The sequence below is a fragment of the Ciconia boyciana genome, chromosome 5, assembly GCF_034638445.1.
Source record: "Ciconia boyciana chromosome 5, ASM3463844v1, whole genome shotgun sequence".
Classification (NCBI taxonomy): Eukaryota; Metazoa; Chordata; class Aves; order Ciconiiformes; family Ciconiidae; genus Ciconia; species Ciconia boyciana.
In genome coordinates, this window is record NC_132938.1 from 70284584 (window position 1) to 70308022 (window position 23439).

General features: G+C 38.5%; 1 protein-coding gene across 6 annotated transcripts in view; it reads left to right on the top strand.

Moving 5' to 3' along the window:
- Positions 1–23439, top strand: part of INPP4B (inositol polyphosphate-4-phosphatase type II B) — a 370109-nt gene that overhangs the window by 20674 nt on the left and 325996 nt on the right. For 3 of the 6 annotated variants that reach the window (XM_072862438.1, XM_072862439.1, XM_072862440.1), the window contains exon 1: positions 20646–20757. The exons of the other annotated variants lie outside the window; for them this stretch is intronic. In XM_072862438.1, the coding sequence (XP_072718539.1) occupies positions 20646–20757 (112 nt within the window). Of the gene's footprint in view, positions 1–20645; positions 20758–23439 lie in introns of those variants that run through there. 6 annotated transcript variants of the gene reach the window in all.

Here is a 23439-nt window from a genome sequence, read left to right on the forward strand (position 1 = left end):
TATTCCATTCTTCTTACCCTTCCAGTCAGGGCAGTCTGTACAGAAATTAATTTCTTCATCAAAGAGAGAGAACATACCACTTATAGTGCCATTTTCATCCTGGAAATGGAAAATTACTTTTCCTCTGGAAAGCACGAGCATTCAGACACATCCAATGTCTTTGCAACTCTTTAAGAAAATGAATAAATCAAGCTGTTGGGCCTATAATCTCTGTTCAAGAACTCTGTGATTCTTCCAAGGCTCAATGTGTAGAACCAGAATTTTGTCCCTTTGAAATGAAAGTCCTGTGAGTAAGCAGAGGTCACTCTTTCACAATTTGTTAAGTATATCGTCAACCTTTCTAATATGTCTGAAACATTTGCTCCACAAATATACCATGCATTGGCTGATTGAATGCAAAGACTGAGGTAGGATTTAGGGTTTTTTCTGTCTTTTCCTGGTTAACCAAAACGTGTATGGTGCAGAACTATGGTGTAAGAGAAGCAAAAGTGGATTGAAGTTGTACAGTCATTGATCAAGTGATCAGTCATTGAAAGGCAAAGCATTTGCAGGATCACAGCACTAACGTCCGTCTATCTGTGATTTCCTACCAAGGTTCTGAGGAATATAGAGCTACCTTGTAAAGACCTCTGCTGAGGAATGATTTATTTTACTGCCAACAGGATGACACCAGTCTATAGTTAGCCATGTCTAGTCTGTAATCAGACTCAGTGGGGCAGATCGGTTGCTATCATAAAGGAAACATGACTGGAGAAGATTGGCAGGAGAAAGCAACACAGATACTGAAGCAGCTGGATTTACTACTCCAGGTGGGCAGAGAGATTTGTTTGTTTCTGAATGCTTTGCTTAAATTTTAGGCTAAGAAATAAAACTGTGCCATCCTCTAGACATAGCACTGAGTCCTTTCAGATCTTAGGTAATTGTTTATTTGCATACATTTATCTGCTTGATTATGTGGGTTTTTTATTTGCTTAATGGTGGTGATCAACTATGCTATTACAAGAATTAATCCCATCAGGAGTGGTCTTGCAAGTATGGAAAACTATAACCTTCAGGGATTATGATTCATCCATGTTTAAAAGGAACACTCAGGCATTAAACCCAAGTTTTATTACTGAACATCCTGAGATCCCTGTCCCCTGGCTTAGTACAGGGGAATGGGAAATAAGAGCAGAAAGCAGGTGATGAGCGCTGCTGTGCCTTGCAGAAGTGGCTGGGGAAGTTACTGTACTTACTGGTTTGTTGCCTTGTTAGTGCTGGGCAGCAGAAGCAAATGATGTTCTGGCTCTTCAGCTGTCAGTGGTCTCAGCCAGGTGTTCTAGTTTGTGTTGATACCAGTGCTCATTTGTGTTGCGTAGCAGATGTTGAGGATCAGTGTATCTTTATTTTTGTCCCCATTGCGGTGGGGGTGGTGCCTTCTGCAAGTAGGGAAGAGTGGCAACTAGGAGTACTACAATTTAACACTGTTACTGCTGAATTCAACAAAGCCTGTTTGAGAAGGAGAGAGTAAGCTTTGTAGAAAATAAAAATCTCAGGGAAGAGGGAAAAAGCAGAAGCAATCAACACTAGTTTCTTGAAGTCAGTGTCTTGACACGCTAAGCTCAGGTAAGGTAGTTGGGTATAATTGTTTTTCTTTTAAAAGTAATTCTTGACTATTATGTATTGAGTCATGGTACTGTTCTTTTTGTTTCTATGCTCAGGCTGGTCCTGGCTTATAAAGGGGAAGCTTTGAGAGGTATCTAAAAGCTGTTTGGCCTTATGGAGCAATCATCACTGGAATATAGGCTTTATATTATGTAGCAGCCTCAAGAGAACTATGGCAAATATGTGCTGTCTGCATCAGTGTGGTCTCCTGTTGCATGAAAAATCTGCTGGTTTAGTTGAAGCTGGTTCTAAAAAGACTGTTAGTAGTGTTGAAGTTAATTCTTCATCAGTACAAATCGTGTGAAAATAACTGTAGCTGTCCATTGCAGCATCACGTTAGTTTCATTTGTTAGATGTTTCTGGTCATGCAGTGCCTTGGTAGCTTTGTGTTTCCCCTGTGCCTGTTTGGTTTTTTTTCTTCTCACAAAACAAAAAGCCCAACAACAATAAACCCCACAATATGCAGGTTTTGGTCCTATCTGCATCTACAGAGATCTGCTGTGAAGGAAATCTTGAGCTATCTATACCGTACTTACTGATGAGTCTCGTAAGTTAGAAAGTATGGATTTGTACTTTGTAAATAACCCCTTCATTATCTCTGTTCTTTTATTTTTCCTAGCAGCTCTTTGGTTTTGTTGTCCCTATGAGAGCACTGAATAAATATCTTTCCTTATCTGTTCTTTTATTTTGGGACTAGCTTGTCTTTTTCTTCTCCTCTTCAATAGCAGAACTTGATGCCTTAGTATTTCCTGTTCTCTGAGGATATACCATTCTCTTATCCTCTATAGGCTGTGGTAGAAATTGCTGTAATACATACAAAACCTGCTAAAGTGATTAGGAAGTCTAAAGGTTTTACCAGTAATCCTCATTAGTTTCCATTTAAGGATACACATCTAGACTCCAGACTTTCTCCCTTTGGCACAAGGGCATTTGGAGTTGAATAGGTTGTTCAGTCTTTTTTAAAATTTATAAAATTCATAATAAGCAAGTTGTAGGTTGGTACAAGTTGGTTCCTATTGTGTCTGAAAAAATACAGATGCAATCAGACGTACTGAGAGTTACCTGCTGCCTAATCCCAGGCTAAATCCAGAATGATTTGTCAGTCATTCATCTAATACTACCCAAAAGTCCTATCAGTGAGTTGGTCTCTTAATCCCAGATGGATTAATTTAGGTATCACATGTGTTTATATATCCTGCTAATCCTTTATATGATCAATCCTACTTTAGGCTTTCAGTAAATCATTTTTCCTTTAACCCCATCAATTCATGCATGCAGCTTCTTTACTGGCTATCATTTGACTGTCTTGTACCTGCATCAGAGAACTAGATCTGAGTACGTAACAGTTCTGGCTAGAGAACTGGTAGCAGTTTGAGCATAATGTCTGGGTGGAACTTCCATCTTTTTATCGTTTTTGTGAAATACACGTTGCCAAGTTTGTCTTCAAAGTAATCCCAAAGTTGCAACTAGATTAGAAAAAAAAGTTAATTGAATATTTAAAAAAAAAAATCAATAATAAAGTTGGTCAAAGACAAACCAGAAGTTTGCTGACCTGGGTATTATAATCATAGCCACTGTGTGGGATATCAAGCTGCATTTAAAATACTAAGATGCTTAAAAATGTCAAGAAGCAATGTTGCTAGTAAGAAGTTAGGTAAGTATATATATGTGCTCAAGCAGATGTGGTAAATCTAACCAAGCTCTGTCATTTGCTGAAAAATTTGGACACCAAATGTAAATTACTTACAGTAGAATTATTATTTTAGCTTTAAAAAAAGTCTAGCGTGCATCAAAGCAGCTCTCCTTGTTTTACTAGACTTGCCTGATTATACGTTATAGGCAAGTTATTCAGACTTTGCCAGGGTGAAGTACCTGTGGCTTTGTAAGTTGTGCCTCAAACTAAATAACTGCTAGATAAGTGAGGTTGAGTAGACAAGAAATAGGATTAGGTTAATGCTTACAGTAGGGCCAGACTTCCTTGAAGGAGTGAGTTGATGGCCATGAAACGCCCTGGCAGAATTTGTGTATGTTGTGCCCTTTCAGCAGATGTGGTAGAAGCTGTGTTCCCTCTTGTGTTTGTAGCAGTTACTGTGTTCCTGCATTGCTGATGGGTGAAGTGATGACAGAGTTGCATTTCAAATTTGTAAAGATGACTGGCTTTTCTTTTTCTTTCTGTAAAATGGGTGAGATTCTGTCCTGTGAATAGATGGATAGGTCTCAGATGCTATGAAGTAAGTGGAGATAATCGACGTTGTCATTTTTAGTACTTCAAAAGATGCAATTGTAACTTTGGTTTCAGGGTTTTAAGCTTCTGTGATACATGCAGTCTGGACCCAGAGAGCAGGCTCAGTATTTTAAATAACCTGGCTCAAAGCTTTTTGATAAAGGTATCTGCATATATTTAGCCTTCCAGCAAGAATATGGGGCTTAACCTGGGGGAATGCTGAAGTAATTCAGTGTCCATAAACTTTGGATTCAGTACCAAAATACATTTGGTATTGAATCCATGTCGTGTTTTGGTAGTGTTCCTGTTTGCATCTTCTCTGTATATAAAGCCAAGTGCTGGTAAAAACAAACTTGTACTGTAAGGGTTACCTGCAACTGCTTCTTTACTTGCCCTTCCCCATTTTTTTTAACAAATTGTATAGTAGTAGAAAGAAGAAAAGTATACCAGCTACTGCTCTTTCTGTTCTTCCATGGTCATAATACAATAAGGAGTTTAAGGGAAAAGATTCCAAGGAGAGATGCCGTTTTTCCTTAAAAGTCATATACTGTTATTACAAACTATGTTACTGAGATTGAGAGGGGCATGTGAAATGAGGAAAAATATTCATATTTACTTCAAGTATGTGGGAATAAAATTTGTTCTTCCTAATGAAAACGTGAAGACCAAATATCTTCAGAAGATACATGCTAAAAAGATTTGCTGTTCTTTTCACAGAAGAAAGTACTATCATTTCATAAATAGGCCCAATAAAATTAGTGTTCCATCATAACATTCTGAACTTTAAGCAAACCATCTTGTAAATAGTATAATCTCAAAGAATGTTGAGTGTTACATGGACTGGTTAGAAATCTGTCTTACGGATCCAGAACAGAGTTGTTATATTAACTTTTTCTGTTCTATGCCATGAGAAACTGCAACTTTTTGTCTTTGCTGCTTATATTCTGCATGTTTTTTTCATTTCACATTCTCTTTTACTAAGTAGAGCTTGTTTTTCTATCGATATCTCCTAGTGACAGAGATAGTGCTACCTATTGTTTCTTATTCTAAATTGCTCCTGAGTTCATTTTACATGAGGAGAGTATGGAAGTACAGATTTGTGGCTGCTGCTTTCACGCTTTGTCATGATTTTCTTTATTGTTGCTTAAGAAAAGTGACAAGCCACCATTTGAGATTCAGAGCTTTCTTACTATGGTAGTACCATTGCAGCTCTGTAAGTTAAGACTGCATTGTTTTGCTGTGAATATAGAACTAAAGGGTCTCATACTTTTCAGTGACTAAAGCCCATTCCCAGTTTGAATGTTTTCTAACTTCAGTTTCTAGTAGGATACTTGGATTTTTGCTATCTAGGGGAGTATGTTTGGTAACTATTAAAAAGAAAATATTTAGAAATAAACCTGCCCTGTATTTTCCTGTGAGATTTCCCCCCCCCGCACCCCCCCTTATTAATGGTTAGAAAGTGAGTCACTAGGAGCTCCAGGTAACCCATGGTGGTGAAGGTAGTAACCTATTTTACTTTGGGGTGGAGGGAGGAAGGTGGAAGAACTGTTAAGTTGCAATGAGCCTCTTTTCCAAGCCTGCTAACCTATTTTGTTTAATGCATTGCTTTGTCATGGGTAGACGAAAAGCGTACAGGCTAGAGGTCACATAAGACTTTGACATATTGGAAGAATGAAGAGATGGGGATATGTGCAAACGTAAGTTTACAGATGTGCTGGACAAAATAGCAAATCCACTTCAATATAACATGTCTATTCAGTATACCAGTGGAAGCTTGTGGCTCTAAAAAACGAGGCTGAAGAGAAATCTGTCTAATGGAGGGTAATTAGAGATGTATGTTTGTGACTCTGCAGACAGTAGAAATATTGAAGGTTTCTTTTGGAAGAGTCCAGGGGGCTGGAGAAGCTGCATGGCTGTGTGGAGGCTCACTTGGCACTGAACAGAATTCTCCCAGGCCTTGGAAGAAAGAGATGTAGCAGGATAACAAGGTCATGGATTACTCGAGACCTGGTCCTTCAGAAGGGATTTGGAAATTTTGACCGTTTAAAATGCATCTACTGGAAGAGCAATCTTTTAAAAGATGAGTTCAAACCATAATCCTCGGAGAAACAGCTTGCTGGCATTGAGAATTTGTGCAATTGCTGAAGAACAACTTCAAACTGAGAAATGTGATACATTTGCATAATGCCTGTGATTTTTTTTTTTTCTTTAAAGTGTACATGAAAAGAGGTAGGAAACCCAGGATAGCACAGTAGATAAAGTGGTGTAACTGTACAGAACAGTGGAAAATTATTAGAATAAAAGTAAAGTGCAATAAATATTTCTGAGAATAGTAGTCAGGTAATGTAACTAGTGGTTATGACTATTCCAGCTTTGAATGCATTTAAGGTTGTATTAGCTGAAGTGCAAACAAAGCTGAAACACTTTTGTGCAAATATGAGGAGCTTGGGGTATAAAATGGAATAATCTGAATTGCAGGTTATTATACTGGATATCACAGCCATAAGATAGTAGCATAGCAGTCATGATAGAACATGAATATTGAAGGCTACAACCTTTTCAGGAAAGCTAGAAATAGAGGTTATTGAATAGCACTATAATACATGATGCGTTGCTCTTATAATTTAGAGACAATGTAAGTGAAACAGAAGCCGCTTAGATTGATGTCAGTTTAGTGAAAAGGACTAAGAGACTTTACTGGGGTCTTGGTAGATTTTTGAAGTAGATGCAGTGCTGGATCTGGAAACAGGTAATTGTAATGGTGTAAAGATTAAATTTACTGGACACAATGTGAGAGACTACCTTCATGCATATCAACTGGGGAACAAGTGTTTCTGATAATGGTAGGTAGGGCCAAGATATTGTGGTTGAGAAGTCTAACAGTTTTTTTAATTTGAAAATAAATCATGGAACCAAGAACAGTTGGGGCTGGTTTTGATTACTGTAGTTTCAACTCGGACTTTGTGTATCTTGAGTATTTATATGTTTTTGGTTCTGTATGTTTTCCTGAGAGATGGGTTCAGGGAAGGATTATGAGGACTGGAAAGCATTCCCTACAGGGGAAAAATTAAAAAACCCAAACCAAAACTTGGCTTGCTTTGACACTTCCAGTAAGGGAAAGAAGAGAACATAAATGTAAGGTAAAGGTCAGTGTTGGCAGAATAATGTGGATAATTTGGACATTAAGACATTTAGTCTGGAAATTACAGAAGGTTCTTACCACTAAGCCAGTCAGGTGCTGGATCAACATTCCTTTGGGGATATCAAGACAAAGCTATCTAGCTACTTTTGGGTTTGAGCTCAATAATATATGTTGTGAAAAGGATTAGATTCTGATGTTGCGTGTAATAGTAGGTTTGATAACTCAAAGGTCTCTTTCTGTTTGGTTTTTAATGTGGTTGGACTAATGCTGTGTGTCCAGCATGTGCTTTCTGGGTTCCATTGACTGACTGGTGTCTGGTAGAAACCAAAAGGAACTGGTTGTAGTCAGTTTGTCTCTGGATTATCTCTACAAGCTTTGCAAGGAGTAACTTTTTGTTACAGTTTCATTTGAGGATTAAGTCCAATTAAGTTGAAATGCCACTACAACACTTAGAAAAAGAGTTGCCCTAAACCTTTCATTTCCATGTCAAGAGAAATGTTTTATAGGACTTCAGGCCTTTAAAACAGATGATGTTATAACCGACAGGTTTCTGACCCTTGGTAATTTTTTGTGCTTGAAAGGTAATCTTAGGAACAGTTTTTCATTCTCACACATTTCAAAAGCAGCAGCACAAAAAAAAAAAAAGGCAACAATAATAATACCCCTCCTTCACCTGTTAGCCCTCCAGACTTCACACCTCTTCTGTCCACCTGCAGAAAGAGTCTGATGTGACTGGTCTTAATGCTTGTGCTAATGGCAAGGGAGTTGCCTGTGCATCTCCCTACATAGTGATTTTAAGTTAATGTCATACTGTTTTGCTAGAGCAAAATAAACATTGAATCTTTGTATTTTGCTAGAGCAGGAGAAATCAGTTGATGTATCCATAGACTAATTAAATTTAGCAAAGTGTTTTTTGGGGAAGCAAATAAACAGTAAATGGCTTAATAAAGTCTTGTGGGTCTGTGTTACTGCTTGGTGGGGGGGTGTGCAGGGATAATATTTTAAAACCAAAGAGAAATGTTGGGCAGAAGTTAAAGCTTTGGTCACATTTACCTGGAATGTACAAAGAAAGTGCCAGCTTAGTGGCGTTCCAAACAAAATGCAACATTTCAGTCTTCCATTTATTTATTTATTTAAAAAATTTGTATGCTGGGAAGGGAAGGCGACAGTTAAGTTTGAGAAACAACCAGAAAACTTGGCACTGTGCAAATCCTCCAACTAACATATTCCTAATTGCCTGACTGCCTTGAGAAAATTAAGGAAGAAATCAGTTTTCAAGTCATTTATGGATATGTTTTTTGTCTCCCTTGTATGGTATATCAGTACCTTAGTGCATTGGTGTGTGTGTGGGGAACCACAACAACCTATGCTGGGTAAATTGAGTGGAACACTTTTGTAAAATACTGTTCATGTGCATGCGCGCGCATGTGTGTGTGCTTGCAATCTGCAAACTTTAAGATGTTCTCAGGCAAAGGCAACCGCTATTTACCAGCAGAATTTGGGTTTCTTAAACATCTTTGTCTAAACTCCTGCATAAGTTGCTTTCCTGCCTTGAAGCAAGGTGGACAAAATAGTTTAGACTAATGTCTGAAAATTCAAGAACGGGGGGAAAAAATCCTGAAGCCATTGATGTTCTACTTGAAATAACAGTTTTAAGGCTGTTATGCATCAATTGCGGGAAGTACTCCCCTCCGCCAGCTGCAGCAGAGCTGTTGGTCCACAGAGCAGCCACCTTACCTGCGTTTGTTTAGAGAGTTGGAAGAAGCTGTGGGTGGATCATAAAACTGCTGCTCTTCTGGCCTGGACCCTGAGGTTTGAGTGTGCTGCCTTCTCACCTGTTAGCTCTACATCTCTAGCTGTTACCATTCTAGATCTGCCAGCAGCTCCCACACAGGGATCTCTTTCCACAATGCTTCACATGTTCTCTCCTTCCTGTTCCCACCAACTCTAATTACTCTTCCCAGGCCAGACCCGGTTACTATTTCAGCTCTAACGTTGACCTGATACTTCTGCTTGTCACCTTTAAAGTGCATTGGCATATTTGGCCCTTTCTTTCTCTGTCCCCAAACATTCCCTCTCTTTGTGGTGTCCTTGTCCAGTTGTTACTCTCTGGTGGCTCTTTCCACAAAATCTGTAGTCTTGACTGCAAGTATGTCCTTGAACTGCATTTCTTAGAAAATGCTTTTGCCTCACTTTCTTGAGAAACATTTTTGTTTCATAAGTACCTAATAGTCCTGATTATTTAATACAAAAGAAAGCATTCATTCTGAAAGATTTAAGTCTTAAGAGATTCACATCCATTAATGTATGCAAATGTAGCTAAGATCAAAATAACTGCAGTGTGCAGTGATGCAATGAAATTGTATTGGAATGATGCAGTGAGGAGGAGGAAGATAGTTCATTATGGTATTACTCAACTTTATTTTTGTGCTGAATTAATTGTGCTGTTATATAGTCACTCTATCTGTATGGGTATATTCTTCTCCAATGTCTGGCTGTAGGTTGCTAGTAAGCATTGATAACTGCTCCAGTACTGACTGGGATTGAGTTCAGTCCAGCCACGATTTTTACTTGGAAGGCATCTTTCTCAGACCGTGCTTATTGTGGGAAGCCCCTCTCCATAGGCTGCATCACTGCCTGCTGCAAACACGTGTCAAAAGCTTACTATTACCCAGATAGGTGAGAGGAGCTTACTCAAAGCTCTGGCCAGGCTGTAGGTGTTCTGCTTTGCCTCTGTGATGGGATGACAGGAAAGCAAAGAATACAGGCAAAGAATGCAAGGAACAGCTTATTTGTAACCACCACTGCAGAGCTTTGCAAGCTGAAGCTCTGAGGGATATTCGGTTTTTTAGCCTTTTAGTCAGATTTTTTGGTGCTTTGGGTTTGTTCGTCCCCTTCTAAGTTCTGTTTCTCTGCTTCAGGCTGGTTTCCATGTTTATTCTCGCCCAGAGGGTCTTTTAGAAGCTGAGAAGCCTTCAAAGTATGTAGGTCTGATTAAAATGTAGGTGATAATCCTTCAGTTAGATGTTGAGCAGCTTTTCCAGGCTGGGCAATCAGGTGTGATTTTACTAGGGATGGAAAAGAGACTGTTACCAACCATTCACATCCTGAGGCAAGCTTAGTTTCTGTGTCAAGAGGCTTGGCTTGTACTACTGCGCACCTTCGGTTTTTGTCACAGAAACATTCAGCCCTGGACTGCCTCTAGTAAAAATCATAGTTACGTTTCATGTTTAATTCAAAGCTGTTCATTTAATTCAGACGTACCTGTTTTGTCGTAATTGTATCATAGAATCACAGAATCGTATAGGTTGGAAAAGACCTTTAAGATCATCAAGTCCAACCATTAACCTAGCATGGCCAAGTCCACCACTACACCATGTCCCTAAGCACCTCATCCAAACGTCTTTTCAATACCTCCAGGGATGGTGACTCAACCACTTCCCTGGGCAGCCTGTTCCAATGCTTGACAAGCCTTTCAGTGAAGATATTTTTCCTAATACCCAATCTAAACCTCCCCTGGTGCCATATCATACCACTGAAGTCATAGGCTCTTTACCCAAATAATCCTGTACCTAAGGAGCATGAATATCATATGAAACCAACTCTTGAATTTTGTATTTTGTGTATAACTGCAACAGCCTTATTTTTCTTTAAGTTATTGCTATGAACTTTTTATGTTTGCATGAGGTGTTTAATCTGAAAAACATTTATTTTTGGCGGGTTTTATGTCGCTGGGCTATTTGTCAGTTCCAACTTCTTAGAGTAAGGTTGTTTAAAAAAATATTTGCAAAATGTTTGCCCATGACCCCTTGTAGCTGAAGAGAGTAGGGTGTTATATGTTACAGAGTAGATAACTGTATGCAGAAATCCAATTAAATATATGGCTCTATTGCCCAATTAATAACTTAGGAAACAAGATTTAATTTATTTTCGAGGATTTTTTTTTTATTTCCTCGGTGTTTCCAGCTAGTGAAAAGTTGCATGTTAGTGAAAACAGGTAGTGTAACGATGGTTATTTAAGAATAGGATATTTAAGTTTACATGAGTGAAGTGTTACACTTCCCGAAGTGTCTGTCTGTCTGCATGGGAATGCGTTAGTAAGTTTTGACTTTCCACACATGGTGTCTGTGTCGCTTACGGGTTGTAATAGCGAGGAATTCTGCAGCCACAAAATCAGCAGTCACATAGGTCGCCAAGGAAGAGAGCTTTTGTACTTGCAAATATGCAGGTTGAGCAGTCCTAATCTAAATTGAAATAGGTATGTGGGAAGAGCTTCATCGTCTTCTGTATCGTCCTTTGGCCTTGGATTCAAGTTGTGGTTCTAATTATCGCCTCTTACTTTCTTCTAATCTTTGGATGAATTTAGGGAGATTTCATCAGCAGCTTGGTTTAAAAAAATTGGGAAGCTTGTAAGTCTTCTCAAGATGTCTTATTCATTCATTAAAATACATAAACTTTATTCCTATCTTCTAATTGAGGATATGTTGTTGATCTTAGGGCAAAAGGTCAATTAATGACTTGTTATTGCTGTAGCTGACAGATCAGTATAAAGCAGTAATGCCCTTAGTAATTTTCATGTTCCATGAGTTTTGTTGCGTTTCTTCCCCCATAACTTTGTTTTGCATCTATCCCTGAATATTCCCTTCCCCAAATGACATAATAGTTTCTGCTGAACTGAGACTTCCATTGCATATAGAAATTGAATCATTATTATTGAGACACAGTTAAAATGATTTATTGCTCTTAATATAACAGCACTAAGTCACCATTTCCTAGATTTATTTGTTCAGCAATTACGTTCCCAGCAGTGATACTAGCTTTTTAATTAGAAATGTAGGTAACCAGATATTTGTGAACTTTCAGGAGCAGTATATCTAAGTAGGGAATGTACTTCATACAAAGTTGTTTTTTTTTTTTTTTCCACCCTGGTATTTTGGTTGACTTTTAAGTATTCAGATTAAATAACATCATCAAGTATTAACTCCCTTACTTTTCCATGCTTTCCTTCTGTCAGTTTAGAGGTAATTGAGGGAAACCCAGTAATCTCTGTCCCTTGAAAAGTGCAGGAGCAGGAGAGTTCATGATCTCTATCTAACTGTGGGATAGTAAAATGGAAGCCTCTGCTGGGTCTTCACAGATGCGTTAAAGAGTTTCTGTAAGGAAAAACACTTCTGTTATTTTCTTGAAGACTATGTGAGGAAAAGACAGACAAAGCAAAACTGATAACATTAAGAAAAGTGGGAGGGGCTCCTTCCTGTTAATACCAAAAAGAAAAATGGTGGTGAACTCCAGAGCTGTCTGAAACATAGTGAAGGGATTTTGTTCCAAGTACTTTGTATCTCTAATCTTAAAATATTATATTATGTTGCATTTTACTTTATGTGGATGACTTGACTCAGTTGTCTTCTATCTAAAATCCTTTTAGAGCTCAAATGAACCCCAAATCTCTCAAATTTGCTGTTAAATTCTGTTTAATATTTATAGCTTAGATAAATGCCAGATATCACAAAATTGGGGGATGGGGAGAAGTAGAGAGAAACTCTCATCACTATGTTTTCTCAGCAATGCGGTAATTTTTTTTTTTTTTCTGTCAATATAGATGCCAAGACTGTTGAAGTTGTTTGGTTCTAGGATATGATGCAAAGCAAAAAAGGTTAAGAAATTCTAAGTTGTTTGGGGACTGCAAACTTTTTAAGATTAAAAAAAAAAAAAGTTAAAAAATCCTGTATCTTACAGAGTAAAAGCTGTAGTCTTAGTACGGTAATTTGTCTGTTATAGTAAAACTGACTGGTAAAATTGATTCCATAGCAATGTTGTATTTTAAGTTTGCCTCTACCTTTTGCATCTCTATAGATATTGGAAGAGAGAGGAAATAAGCCTTCTAGAGGCAAAAGTTCCAGTTATTGCTACTCAAATACTGCATCTTGCAGAATGGAGCATGCTGCCATTTTTAATATAGTGCAATATTTGTTTTTTGAAACTGGTTACTGTGTCCTCCCCTCGTCCCTTTCTTTATGGGATCAGTGGTCCCAGTACACTCCCTCCTCCAGACTTGTTTACCTACTGTCATGTGTATAGGAGCTCCTAATGGATTGAGCTACACTATACTCAGGTTTGCTTTGGGGTTTGGTTTTGCTTTGTTTGAAATGGCAGGTTACAAAAGTTTGTGTGTTGACGTTCCTGAAGACTGGAGAAAGGAATCTGCTGTGTGAATAAATTTTTGTAACTAAGTAGTGACTGAAATGCTAATATTTAGCTGGAGACCACCTGCTCTGAAACCAGGTGCCATAATAGTGGCTGAACTCATAATAACAGAGTCATTTGTGTGTAGCTGATGTCTTTGAAACATTAATTGATGCAGTCACTTTTGAGTAGGGTTTTGGAAGACTGACTTACTTAATCTTCTGGTATTTGTTTTCAAGCATTGGTTTTGAAGTGGGTAACTTCCATAATCCAGCTTTCTTGCTGGCCCAAGAGAAAGTTATAGCCAGTGCGGTTGTGCTCTTCGGCAGTGGAGGGGAGGCAGTGTGGCTGGGCAGGCAGTCACCTGAGCAGCCATGGGAGAAAGAGGAATTTAAGGCAGTGTTGCTTGAAAGTATAGTTAGAGATTTGAGAAAAGCTCATGGATTAATTTGGATTTGCCAGGAATCTTGTTGAGTAAGGACTATGTTTGAAGTCCTTTATATGTGAATTTTGTGCTAAGGCTGCAGTTACACCATCGTACTAAGCTGACACACCTGTGGTCATCTGCAGAAAGATTACCTGTGGGTGCACATCTTTGTCCTCTCTGTTGGGCTGGCGCTGGCACTTCTGCAGCCAGGTAGCCAGTCCGATCAGGGAACAGCTTGATTAGGTTGGTTTTCATCAAGATATCTTCCTTAAGCTGACTGTGTGGCTATGTCAGCCCTAGTGCTGCCACGGGGAAGAAGGGCTCCCCTTCCCCAGGAGCCTGCAGCTGTGTGGGGTCAGTGGCTGCTCAAGCACAGCCTGAGGGCAGCTGCAGTTTGGACACTTGGAGTCACAGTAAGGTGGCCGTGCTGGCAAAAGCAGCAGTCTCATTCTTGTTCAATCCTCTGCCTTGCGTGGTCAATTTGTTAGGCCGTGAACCGCATGGGGCAACTCCCACAACTGGGAAATGACTTCTTTTTCACAGAGCTGGTTTTCAGTTGGATCAGTATCAGTAGCTAGAAGTACATCATTCAGTGGGTGTGCCAGGTTATACCAGTTTGCAGTAAGTGTTTATTTGTATTATCCTTTTTAGGGGAAGCAAAACACAATATCTTTTTTTCTGAAAGGTCACATCTGAACTCTGGCAAACTACATGAATCATTTAGGAATTTGCTTGACTGAGGAGTCTGTCACCTGAAGGGAAGACAAAGCTGTTCTGTGTGGTTGCCTTTTTTTTTCCAGCTGAAGAGAATACCTTCAAGCCAAGCCAGCGTTTTATTTTTCATTATCTGTCTCCAAATAGAATAGGTCACCTCTCACAGCTTTTTTCAATAGGTACTTTGCTTTTAAAGTCTTGTTAGTTTTAAGACTTTAAAAGGGACTTGTAGACAGTAGTGATACCGATACAAGGGTGCTGGTTGGTTTATGTGGTGCTGTATTTGCCATTGCAAGTTCATGCCTCCCTTGGAGGAAGGCTGGATCTGGTTAGGGAGAGTCTGGTTGGCTGGAGCTCCTATGTTATTTTTTTAGGGCACTGTGAGGTAAGGGTGATGGATCTGAGAACTTAGGGAGGATAAAGGCATAAAAGTTATTACAATATCGTATGTGTGTGTTTCAGCATAAAATACAACTGAAATGACCACTGGTACTACTGGGAAAAACAGATAACTATTTAATGTTTCTGTTACCTCCCCTCTATAAAAAAAAAAATAATCAGAATTGTTTTTCTAGGTTACTGTTGTTTTATGCAAACTAGGAAAGCTCAGTAAAGGGCATCTTAGGAAGTCACTCACTAACTTGCTGAATATCACAAGCCTGTCATTTTTTATTCTAATTTTTTTTTTTGGAAGGCCACAATGGCTGATAAATGGTAGGAAGCAACATTTGAAGTAGTTTAAGATGGTAATCTGTTCAAAGAGATTACAATAGTACTGGCAGCCTACCAAAGTGTAAGTGAAAATTACAAATATATGATCAGCCTAGCTTTGATCTTGCTAGTAGGAAATGAGAGAGCCAGGAGACAGAAGCGAAGATTGAAAAGTTAGAAATAAACTGAAATTTTCCATGGGTACAATCAGCTAGCTTGACTGCATGCAGCCAGCTGATATGCATCTTTAACTTCATATAAAAAGAAATAACTTTGTGTTGCCAATAGATACCTTCTGTAGATTACCTAGCATTTAGTAATACTTGGTATATAGGTTTGCCTATCTTACCTCAGTAGGGAAAAAAATTACTAAAAGGAAGATTCTGTTCTAAGACAACTGTTCCCCTACTGTTTTATCCCTTTGTATTAAGGTTGCTATCTGCAGATCCCCTGAAACCTTCTTTGGAATACAGTCTCTGAATTTATGTCAGCCAGGACAGTTTTCTTCCCTAATCAGCTGATCACCTGTTAATGATTCTCAAAGTAAAACTTAAATATAGTTTAGATTTTCAAACTTTTCATCTAGATACAGCAATATATCTGCATATTTGAAACTCCTGTCATATATTAGTTCTTTTTGCTGACTCTGCATTGTACTCTTATATACTTAATCCAAGACAGAAAACCTAGTGTTTTGTTTGACTTTGCAGGGATCAGTGATAGAATGGAGAATTTTAATGGGGGGGCATAATGTGTCTTATTTTATGGCCTAATAATTACTTTATGGGTGAAATAAAGAGACAGTATGTAGAATTAGCAATAACTCTCTGCTTAAAAAGAATATAATTCTTGAAGTCAAAATTGTGGACTAATTTTGCAGCTTTCCTTTTGAAGGCTGTTTCCTGCACTGTGTGTGTTCCAAAGATTAAAGAAGTTCTTAATACAAAATGATGTGAACTAAAAATATTGTACCTTTTCAAAGGAAGAGAAGGGAAATTTAGAATGTATTTGGCAGGGTCTCTGAGGACTTGCAGACATGAGTTCTAGTGTCTTTCTTTTTGAAATTGCTAAACTAGTGACATCGGGCAGCCAATTTTATTGACTTTGCTTTAGAGGTTTAGGAGATTGCATCACTAGAAAGCTTGTGTTTTAACACTTTACCAAAATATCTAGAATTAAATGCAGTACTAATGAAAGCTGCAAGGTATTATGCTCTAATTTCTTTAACGTCGAACTGTGCTTAAGACACATAAGAAAACCTGGGACCTAAAAGATAGTGCTGAAAATGGTGTTTCAGAGTAGTGTATGCAGCTATGAAGGTGGTTACTCTCTTTCATATTGGCACTAGTGACCTCCTGCACTTACGGCTTGAACAGCTATAGCTTGGTGGTTATCCAAAACTAATAAAATACGTCTTAATAGCTGTCCTGCAGGGTGCAAGAGTTGGAGTTCAGTTGCAAATTGTTTCAATGTGTAGCTTTTTTCATGCTAGTCTTATGTGCTAAAGTCAATTTTGTGCAGGTCTTGCATGATAAAACTTCCTTGTAATTTAAGATTACTTGAACACTCTGCTAGTTTTAATTGACTTCTAACATTTATGTATAGGGTAAAAGGTGGGTTTACATCTCTCCAAGTGATCAAAAGTGTACATTTCTCTCATTGTAATAATAAAAAATGTGCAACTATATGGCTGGTGCTTAACAGTTACAATATGTCTTGGCTCTTTCTGTCACGTGAAACACATAGTTCTGATTGTTCCATGTCCGTAGAAAGTGATCAAGAATACTATAATTGCAAATGCGGGGGGACAGGGGACATGCAACAGAGACTTCATAAATTTTGTGGTCCATGAGCTGTCAAAACTGTCATCTGTTCCAAAATTATTGCTTCCAAGGACGTAGACTCCTCCACCTCTTTCTCTCCTGGCCACTTGCAAAATAATTGACTGGTCTGGTTTCCTTATAAATTATGGTTGTGGTGATTGTGTGGGGAAAAATGTTGAGAGGGACTTTAGATTTAGCATGCCTCTCCCTCTAACCATGAGTATTAAATAATGCCTGTCTCTTGAACCACCAGTATTAAATAACTGAAGATAATATCTTTCCTACCTGCGTTCATACTAGGAAAGAGATTAGCTAGGAGAAACATTTAAGAGCACTATATGACTAAGTAGTTTCCCTGACTGACAGCTTTATTCCGAAATGGAGACAGAAGGGAAGTGGATTATTGAGCTAAAAAGTCTTTCTGCTCCTTCAAGGAGACCCAGTGCTGCAGCTGAAGATAGGTACTTCTATCGAGTTTTATTACCTTTAATTTTATTGTTGTGTCAATACTGGCTGTGACCGCCTTTGGATGGTCATCGAGTTTCTAAGTTAAACCCAAGTTTGAATCCCACGTTCTCTCATGCCTTTTAGGTCTGAATAATATTCAGACTTTGTCAAGTTAGCTTAGCTTCTCTGGCAAGCTTCCAGGGAACAGGCACCTTGATTATTATCGCTGCAAGGCAGCTGGGCCAGCAGAATTCCCCATTTCAAGACTCGTACTGGCTTATATGTACTGAAGCATGCTGTCTCAAGGATTTTAACTGCTGTGTACCACTCTTACTGTCCCACTTGATTTACATGGTACGGCTCATATGCAGAGCAAGTGATGCACAGATGTGATTAAAGTGGTAACAGTCTAGAAATTCCTTTTCTGATAGATGAGTGCAAGAGCTATACCATCTCCCTTGGGGGGAAAAAGAATGAAATCAATATGCACATCTCCTCCTGGAGTTTCTTTATTCCTTTTAATAGCCTTTCCGGAAACCCAAAATGTTCTACTTACCTGCCTCTGTTTTTTCCTTTGCTGGAAAGCAAAAGCTTTCTTAAATGGCAGTTTACAACTTGTCTCATCCCCTGGTCTTCTGTGTTTTGCAGTTCTATGTGAAGTACAGATGTCCACGCATTACAGTAATTACTGCATTTAAGCATAATTAGCATTTAGCCAGTAAACTTCATTGCTTTGATAGCATAGGTTTTATTCAGTTATTGATGGTTTTCAATGACTCTCATCTGGGACCAGACTCCTAGAGTCTGACTTCCTCTGTGCTGCTCAAAAAGATGGAAGCAATCTAAAGTAACTGTATGTAGCTGAAGATGCTGTTTAGGGTAGATTTATAAGGTCTTAGTTCACAAACCAATAACTAAGTAGGTTGCAGCTGAATTTCTAGAACTGTGTTCTCTAAAACAAGAAGGCTACCAATGAGCTATGTCAAAGGTGCATAAGATATCTGCCTGAGAGGGGACCAGCTGATAACAAAACACTGCATAGTTGGTGATCACAAAAATTACTTACCTTGCCAAGCTTATGTATGTTTGTTTGTTTTTTAAAACAAATAGGTCTATTGCAAACACAGTGTGCTCTGTTGTTAAAAATACAGTCTGTGGCTGTAAAACAAAACCAACAATTAATTCCACTCAGCATACAGAGGCTGGTAGCAACGTACACATTGCCAGTCCCAAAGTCCCTGTATGCCCTAGTAAGCCTTTTGCAAGGGTCATCGTGGCTGGGTTCTGTGTATCATGTGGCCAAGCCAGCATCTTCCTGTGCCTTCCCCGATGAATTTGGTCTTCAATGCTGAATATGCTTGTAGTATTAGATTACAGCGTACGATAAATATCCTTTTTGTAAGTGCTGTATGACTCATCTTTCCACAGTTGTAGTCTATCAATTTACAGAACGCAGGCAGCCAGCTGCACCTGCATGGAGCCTCTGTTGGAGTCAGTAGCTCATTTTGGGCACCACAGCATCCTTGTATGTTGTAAATTGCAGGTCAGGTTCTGTGATGACCATAAGGTTATGAGGTTATAATTTCAACAAAATTATGAAATGGAGTCAAAGGAATGAAGATGGACTTAAAAAGAAGTAGTATAGCTGCTGATGCTAAAGGGAAAACAAGAAAGAAGGGGTATGTGTGGGAATGAATAGAAAAATTGAAGTTGCAACCTTCTACTACTTAGATATGTGTTGGGACTGCTTGCACATATTCTGTTTCTTGCTTGCAAAGGTATTTGATAATGAAAGGGAAACTTAAAAGAGCTTTTAGCTTTATGGCAGTTCTCCATAGAATTGTAGAACCTTCCTAGGAGGAAAAAATTACTTGGAGATTTGTCTTCTGAACATTGTATTTATGGCTTGGCCATATTTCATATGTACAAAGTAATAGTTAAGCTTGGTCTGCTTTCACTGTTGTAGTGCTATTGGAATTGGCTGTGGTTTGGCGATTGGTAATTAAAGGACACAGCAGCAGTCATTGACTGAGGGATAAACTTGAGCAAAGACAGAAGGTGTAACTTGTCCTTCAGCTCAACAGTTGAGAAGAACTTGATCAGGAATTGTCGAGAGTTGTAATTCTCCGTCAGATAAAGATGTCAGTGCTGTCCTGTAAAGAACAAAGGCTTCTGATTTAGAGACAGAAAGTGGCTTCTGAAGCCCACGTGCTGAGGACTGGGTGTGCTTTTTTTTTTTTAAGTGTATAGTAGTATTAAAAGCCATCTGACAAACTTCTGTTAATTGATTGTAGAAGGCTGATACCAAGACTTATTTTTTGAGAAAGGCTTTTACAAAAGGGTTGGATATTAAGACTGTGGAATATTTTGGGGATTAAAAGGAAGATCTATTTAGAACTGCTTTTCTGGCCTTATTTTCTCATCCTTGCAGCAGCGTGAAATGGCATTGGTCAGAAATATTTGTTCCCAAACTTCTACTGGTCAAAACTACAGCTACTGAACCTAATATTAAAATAATTTCAGATAAACAGAGGAGAGGCTCTGAGAGAAACACAGAACTCTCATATATGTGTCAAGTATAATTTTTTCACTAAGGTCAGTAGATGTAGTTCTAATAAATGAAAACTGTTTTTTTTTGGGGGGGGAGGGGGAGGGAGAACTAATTTTCTGAAAACACAGAAGAAAATGTTCCAAAAGAATTGAAAACTGTTAGAATATACCGTGAACAAAAGGGAAGCACTCAGTGTCCTGACTGGTGTCAGTATAGCAAAACATGAATACTTGAGTATGTGGTGAACTTTTATAGCTAACGCTTCATATTTTATTAAATATATTGTTCCTGTGAAGGAGATGGAAGTACAAGGCAATCTTCCCCCCGCCCCATGAATGCATATTTGAGCTTCCTAGTTATTTATATGCCTATAGCCAAAATATATTTTTAGCAGTATTGATAAACTGTGGAAATACTGCATAAAATTACAGCTTCTACAAGAGGTTATAGAGACACTGGAAAGCAAAACTACTTTTTCCTTTCTTAAAAAGTGTGTGGGGAGATGATGTCACCTATGTAACCTTGTTTTTTTTCCCTATTACTTACATTGCTCCCATGCTATGAAAGAAAGTACAGCGTTTGAAGTGCACAACAGAGTGGAAATCACAATAAACAGCAGCATCTCTTGTGTTTTTTTGTTTGTTTTTGTTTTGTTTTTAATATTTCAGTCGACCTTCATATCTGCTGCCTAGATTTTGCTCAGCTTCAACAAACTAACTAGCATCATCATTGTCCTCCTCCATCTTTTGCTCATCTTCATCCTCTTCCCTGGCAACCCCATGAGATTCAATGCTAAAGATCTGGCTTCGCTGGCCAGGCGACCATCAGGTTGTTTTGACAAGGAAGGAAAACTGAAGATTTGCAGAGTGGTCGGGGATGAAAAATTAATAGGTAAAAGTGACTTCCACTGAAAACTACCCGTGGTTGATGCGCATGTTTTCTGCAGCTGTCAGCTTACAGTTTCACTAATTACATACACCTCAGAGTTTTTGGTTTTCTTCATTACTGATCCTTGAGTGGTGCTAAAGACCTTTCTAAATAAAGAAGTTTAAAGCCAGCTCTTTAGTGTGCTCAACTTTTCAAGTTTCCTTTGTCATGTACCTGAGAAAAGGTACTCAGTCCTTAACGTTATTATTATTATTTTTTCCAGTAAAGAAAGATTGGTTTTTACTGCTAGGGATTGCTAGTCACCAGTCATTAGTTGCCATCTTTTAAAGTTTAGATATCCAGTTCCTCTGGACCTGCCCCTCCCACCCCCAAAAACTGTGTTCTTTTATCATTGTAGATTTTCCATGGCTCACTTCCCACCTCCTTTGCAGGTTTCTTCGGGCTTTTACGATCCTATTTTAAATGCCTTTCAGTGTCCAGTAAGCTTGAATAAATGTCTGTTCCCTTGGTAGCTGTTAGGAAATAGCTCCTGTTTAGCTGTAAAATCAGTCCTAATACAATAATTTCCGCAACAGCAAATGTTTTATTTTTACTTGTCCCAGTTGATCTTCATTGTGATTACATTTACTTTTATTTTGTTAGGAAAAAAAACCTAACAAAACAGCACAGATTTAATTATGATAACGGGTTGAGAAAATTTTGCGCCATGTTTTCAGAATATTTTATACATTTTTCTAATGATAAATAGCCGGAGTTTCCTGTGGAGGATGCAGCAAACTTCCTGGACAGAGTACTAGTGAGCATCCACTTCTGGCTGCTCTGGGTTCCTCAACAGGATTCTCTCCCTGTGTTCTTATCGTAGGCAGCATATCAAGCCCTGTCCAGTGAATATCTGATGTTTATGAGGATGTTTTGAATTTTTCTTCACTTACAAATATGTTGAGTGCTATTATTGCTGCTAAAAACCTCAGGTTGACCAGAGACAGACCAAACATTCATCTAGCCCAGTATCATGGGCTATCTGTGCCATGGTCAGTGGTGGTAGATTCTAGGAAAGTGTTTAAGAAACTGTGCATGTGTAGGATGTTCCTATTGCCCAGTAAATCCTTCTGGCTCCCAGCAATCAGATTATGAGCCCTTGAGAGGAGGGTCCTTTCTCTTGAGGCATTTGGGTCATATATACTATCCACTGACAGACTTGTCATCATTAGTCTGACTAATCTTTGGACTTGCTTATTTTTCACACTTAGGAAGTAGTGACTTCCCAATCCTATATAATAGTATCTTTTATTAGAAAAAGCTGCACTGTGAATGTGGTAGGATTCCTTCCTTCTGATGCCCGCAGGGTTCGGGAGGATGGAATTTAGTCTTAGCAGCGTCGTGTACTTGTACTGTAAAACAGCATACTCAGATCTGATACCTGTGTTTAGATTTTAGTTGGTGGATGTGCATCAATTTATATTACATTCTTTTCTGTATTGTTCTTGCACTTTAGTTGGTCTGGAAAGATCCAGGAACTGCAGTTCCTTTTCTAAAAAAAACCCCAGGTTATAACTGAAAACAGTAAGTCCCAGTGCCTGTGAGTGTAAACCTTCCACTTTCTTGTGGGGGAAAAGCTATTCTGATTTTCAAATGCTGCCTATTGAAACATCTTAATTGAAGCTATCAAGAGGAAAAGAGAATTTTATTTATTTATTTACTGTAACGAGACATCCCCCTGGTCAATATTATGTCTCTACTGGTGGCCAGCTTTGAGGGAAGTAAGAGCTGCACAGAGGCGGCTGTGGAATAACAGGACCTTAGGGTACAGCTGTTCTTCCAGCTCCCTAGCAATTCGACGCTGGCTGCAGTCTGGAGACGTGGGGTTTCATGTGCCTTCTCAAAAATAAAAAAGACTACATCTTGTGTAAAAATGTTCCTTCCTCTGTTGAGAAGTGATGTAGGGTTTGTCTAAAGAGTTCACATTTGTCTGAGAGATCTATATCTGTATATGTCTCTAATAGGTATATGTATCTATCTGTAGCTGCAGATATACATACAAGTGCTTTTTTAAAAAGAAAAATGATGCAATTTTAAAAATGTCTAGTTTTGGAAGAATAACTTTTTAAAGTTTTCTGACCCACTCACTGACCCTAGAGTTCTGAAATAGTCCCTGTTCCTAAAAGTTTGATTACGTGCCTGCATGTGTGTATAAACACAAATACGTTGTTATTCCCATTGGTTAAGCACTTTTGAAAAGTGTAGTAAAATAGTAATAGCGAAGTGACTGTAAATATTTAGGTCTCATTTGCTCATTTTTTATTTTCTGAAAATTGTAAATTCAGATTAGCACGTTCTAATCTAAGTGGAATAGTAAATGTGTTTGTGTCCTAACAAGAATTATATTTCATCTCTTGAAATGATGGAAGCAAAAGCTGTTCCATGCTAAAGTGGCTGTTTCTGCTCCCATGTGAGGAAAAGAGAAAAGGAGAGAAAACACAGTTGAGTGTATGCCGCATTCACCAATTCTCTCAGCTGCAGAGTAGAAGAAACCTTCTGGGAAGTTATTTGGCATTTAACAGCATGTTGTACACAGGCAGCTGCTGAGTGAAGATGGCTTTTTTTTGGTTAATGATTTTCTTTTCTGACCTTTATAACTAATGCATCTTCTTTAAGAAGCATTTAATGTGTGAAGACAAAAGGTTG